The following is a 4,565-nucleotide window of genomic DNA, read 5'->3' as shown; positions in this document are numbered from 1 at the left end:
GTGAGAAACGGTACGACAACACCACATCCGTAGTACGTTTTACGGAAATGTGTGTACATGTCGTACAAAACCGCGTATTTTTTTAAATCAAAATCTAAATACAAGTCATTATAAAAGTAGAATTCAGAGTTCAGATAAAGTTTTACGTTGGTCAACTGACAGTGATTGAATCGTGTGATATCTACAGACATATCGTTTCTTCGACCAGTCTGTAACGCAAATATGACGTATCTCGGTTTCTCAAGTTGTAATACCGTTTTTACAGCTCACGAATGTTTAGTAGTGCTTTGTAATAATGGAAACTCGTAAAGATCCCATGAGCGGAAACTCATGATCAAATACCGTCCGCTTTCCACAGTTTGTAGCAGCGAGAGCTTTGTGACATCGTTCAACACTATATGTGGCATTCGTCATTGCACTTTGAATAATTCAATGTTTCCATTCAATGCTTCACGATCTACCTCAGAAACTGCTGTTATGCAGTTTTTGTCGTTGCGCGATCCTATTAAAATTAATTCATGACGTACATTGATAACCGTACGCTTGTAGTACTCGCAGAATCCGAATAACATGTTAAATAGTACACAGAAACTAAAGTAACTACCTACGTCTGTGTATGATGAGTAATATCTCATCCGGCATTCTTCATGGCCATGCTTTTATCGTCGACCGTCTGCGATTGTTAGATGCATCCCGTCAGGCGGGCAATAATGCTCACGACAAAATTTTGTTTATCGTCGAAGAACTGCGCGAAGCGGAGCTCATTATAAATTAAATAGCGTGTCGGCGTTAGAGTCAGTCGTGTGCGCGTCATCATGCCAATCAACAAATTTGGGATATTGCTCGGAACACGTGGAGCGTCGATGTATTATGAGAAAGAGTCAATACTGCAAAATCACGTGCGTAATAACGCTCTCTACTTGTCGGTTCCGGCTACGATGTAAAGTCGCGTAAGATACTGCATATAGCGCAACCTGATACCGACACTGATGCCGCCAACAAACGATATGTAGATGGTGCTGGCGCACCCACTCACCTCCGTCACAGAAGCTCGTCTCCAATGTCCGAACTCGTACGCGAGAAGTCGCCGATCCTCCAGGGCAAAACGCGATTAGTAAAGATTATGTCGTAAAAGAACTGTTTATTTTTATATTAAACTAAATATTGTAAACGGCTGCGAGCACCTCACCGGTCTCAGCGAGGGATCCACAGATGGACAAAGTCCAGAGGAGATCCGGAAAGAAAAAGAGACGAGCAAAATCGCAGCCGAAATCTACAGAAAAGGAAGCTGTAAAGAGCGCAGAGAACAAAGGGGCGCGCGCAAAAGGAAAAGCAGCGAGAATCAACAAAAATTCGGTTAAAGTTAAAACCAAAAAAAAAAACCAAGAAGGTTACCGAGAAGGCCATCAACATCAACAAGATTCCCGTCAACCATTACAACGACGGTTGAGCGGACCTGACCTTGGCGAAGGCCGTTGAGGCCTCTTGAATTTTAAAATCACAAGAGGGTCAAGACACGTGAATTTTGCATCAGCGGAAAAGTCAAAACCTGATAGACGGATTTTCCCCCGCCACCCTGAGCTTCTCGCGCAGGAAGTCAGTAATCAGGTATAAAACATGCCCGCGTTGCGATCGAGCGAAGCTTGGCAGAAAACGCGGAAATTAGATAGAATCGTATCCGATCAGAATCGTAGTCGATAAATAACACGGATTCGGTATCGTACGCGATCGTGCTCGTAGAATAGAGAGCGAGGTGTGAATGCAAGTGCAAGCGAGAGCGCCAGCGATAGCGAGAAGGAGGGCCCGAGACGAGAGAGAGAGAGAGAGAGAGAGAGAGAGAGAGAGAGAGCGAGTGCAAGCGAGAGAGGCGAGCGGACGAGTCGAAGGACGTCAGAAGCTGAACGGATAGAGCCGCGCCGGTGAGCGATCGGTTTGGAGCCGCCTTTTCTTTTTAATTATTTGCCTCATATTTCGTGTCGCCACCTTATATATTCGCCCGCCTGGAAAACACTGTCGCGCTGACAGTATCACGAAGGGCTGAGGCAATTCGGTCCATCGTCGTCCTTACGCGTTGATAAGGAGACGTGGGTGCAGCGAGCAGCTGTCGTCCAGCGGCGGTAATAAAGTCTCGTGGGCAAGAGAATCCGCTGGCTCCGCCTTAAAGAGTTCGCTCAGTACTCCACTTGCCCTGGAAACGCGTTTCGCGGATAGTGCTATAACAGATTACGTGTGACAGATCCCGCGAGCCGCGACGTTCTGTGAAGCATTGTACGAAAGCCATCGGATCGCGCGGGTGGGTTGTCGAATCAGGTCACAGAATAAGAGCTATCGAACGGCGTTAACAGTAGGTGCTATCGAATCGTGTCGGTGATAAGAGTTATCGGATCAATTAGATTGATTGGTGAAGACTTCCGCAATTTTCTCGGGGTTGTTCGAATCGCTATCGTGCGTGACTGATCGTGAGAAATACAAAATTCTTTCTACGCAATTGTAAACAGCTGATCCGGCAAGCGAGACTTAATCCGGTCGTTGACCCGGCCTGCCGAACCGCATAAACACCTGCCAATCGCGCCGTTCACGCGACTTCGGAATTTGTCCGAAAAACAAGTCCTCGTGCAACGTATCCCAAACTCGCAATAAACGCAGCGAAATTTGGAGAATTTAGTCTGGCGTATCGAGACTTATTGTTGAGCTCGCATTCCATTCTCCGAGAAACCGTTTTCCGTCCACGACGGACTCGATCATTATACGATCCTCTCTTTGTTTGTTATTCTTTTTTTTTTATTATATTTTGACCTATAGGCACAAGAACAAATCTGTTATCTATTATTATTTTTTTAACTTACGTTCCGCGTTCTTTATTTCGAATTCCCGCGATCTATCCTTTTCGTTACCTAACACCCCGCCCCTCTCTGTTCGGATTAAAAAGAGCTAGTCGGCCTGAATTCCGACGACGGGACATCTCAATAATTAGTACGCGTGCCTGGCGCCCGAATCTACATCAATAGAAAATCAGACTATCCCGGGAATTCAGGATACTTCCGGGCTTGACCGGCCGGTGACTTTGGATACGTCAAGGACGAGCCGTTTTTCTTATCGCAGCCTTTACGCGGAAAAAGTGTTGCAGTAGATATGTGTGTCACGAGTGTGAATGGCAAGAGACACGTAAGAGAAAAATTATCGCATTGCAGCAGGACGTGCAAGCGTTGCGCGACGCGATAAAACACATTCAGCGTACAATTCAATATCTATCAAACCAGAATAAAACGACTGACACGCCAGAGTAAACATATAGTAAGACAACTATGGCGACAAATCATGCTACAATCGAAAAACGACGTCTCGTAAAAGAATTGCATGCTCCGGCAAGAAGAAAGTTTCCCGTAGACGCGTTATTGTACGCGGGTACGATGATTTATGGCAAGCGGATGTGGTAGAAATGCTTCCGTATTCGCGCTTCAGAGGCTACCACTACATACTTACGGTCATCGATGTGCTGAGTAAGTACGCGTGGGCCATACCGCTTAAGAGTAAGAGTGGATGCAAAGTCGCCAAAGCTTTTGCAGGAATATTTTGGGATAACAAACGATGTCCAAACAATTTATAAACTGACTGTGGAAAGAAATTCTACAATATAGATGTACAAACACTGATGAAAAAGCATACCATTAATCACTATTCCACATATTCTGTTATGAAGGCTTCAATTGTAAAACGATTTAAACGTACGTTGAAGAACGACATGTGGAAACAATTTACACTTAACGGAACCTACAAATGGATCGACATATTCCCGCATCTTCTTATGGAGTACAACGCGAGAAAACATCGAACTATCGGTATGCGATCTATCAATGTTACCCCAGCAATCGCCGATAAGCTCTTAACCACGGTGTACAGCAATGTCAAGATCGCAGGGTCAGCACGATTCGAAGTTGATGATCCGGTACGTGTGAGCAAATTAAAATAGTATTCGATAAAGCATATACGCTAAATTGACGACCGAAGTATTTAATATCAGTAAAATACAAACGACCTATCCTGTGACGTATCTGCTTGAAGATTCACGCGGACAATCTGTTGCTGGAGGATTCTACGAATACAAACTGCATCGCGTTGCACATCCAGACGTTGATCTCGTGGAGAAAGTATTACGCAAGAAAGGTTTATGTGAAGTGGCTAAGATTAGACAAGTCATACAACTCTTGGATAGATAAAACTAATGTCTTGTAAACACACTATATACAGAATTTATATTTATATAAATTACAACATATATGTACATAATTATTGTTATTACACATATTAAATAACAATATACATATAAGGTTTGTTCTACTTGCATATACAAAAAGTGTAATGTATTAAAAGTGTACAGTGTACACCTTACACTTTTAATACATTACACTTTTTGGGAGTGGGGAAAACATCGTGTAAAGTGTACGCTTTTCAAGAAGAACGCCAGACTGTAACGAAAGTGAACTACAGCCATTTGTGCATGGTGTTTGTTTTGGAGTTTTCTTTATTATCTAGTGTACATTTGATGGGTGGACCATTAAGATCTA

At 43.7% G+C, this 4,565-nt stretch overlaps 1 protein-coding gene across 1 annotated transcript; it reads left to right on the top strand.

Annotated features, from left to right (window-relative positions):
• Window positions 1–3,439: 3,439 nt before the first annotated feature.
• LOC109862805 lies at window positions 3,440–4,233 on the top strand. The gene is made up of 3 exons (XM_020442949.1): window positions 3,440–3,530; window positions 3,639–3,946; window positions 4,063–4,233. The coding sequence occupies exons 1-3, from the start codon at window positions 3,440–3,442 to the stop codon at window positions 4,231–4,233; spliced, it is 570 nt and encodes a 189-aa protein (XP_020298538.1).
• The last annotated feature ends 332 nt before the right edge of the window (window positions 4,234–4,565 follow it).

This window comes from Pseudomyrmex gracilis, unplaced genomic scaffold (assembly GCF_002006095.1).
Source record: "Pseudomyrmex gracilis isolate BER0280 unplaced genomic scaffold, ASM200609v1 scaffold_2412, whole genome shotgun sequence".
Lineage (NCBI taxonomy): Eukaryota > Metazoa > Arthropoda > Insecta > Hymenoptera > Formicidae > Pseudomyrmex > Pseudomyrmex gracilis.
The sequence above is the reverse complement of the archived record's forward strand: the minus strand, read 5'-3'. Positions and strand labels throughout refer to the sequence as shown.

Coding starts and splice junctions, on each gene's coding strand:
- LOC109862805 (XM_020442949.1), top strand. CDS start 3,440: ATGCTTCCGTATTCGCGCTTCAGAGGCTACCACTACATACTTACGGTC. Junction 3,531..3,638: donor GTGGGCCATACCGCTTAAGA/GTAAGAGTGGAT, acceptor TCTACAATATAG/ATGTACAAACACTGATGAAA. Junction 3,947..4,062: donor GATTCGAAGTTGATGATCCG/GTACGTGTGAGC, acceptor ATCTGCTTGAAG/ATTCACGCGGACAATCTGTT.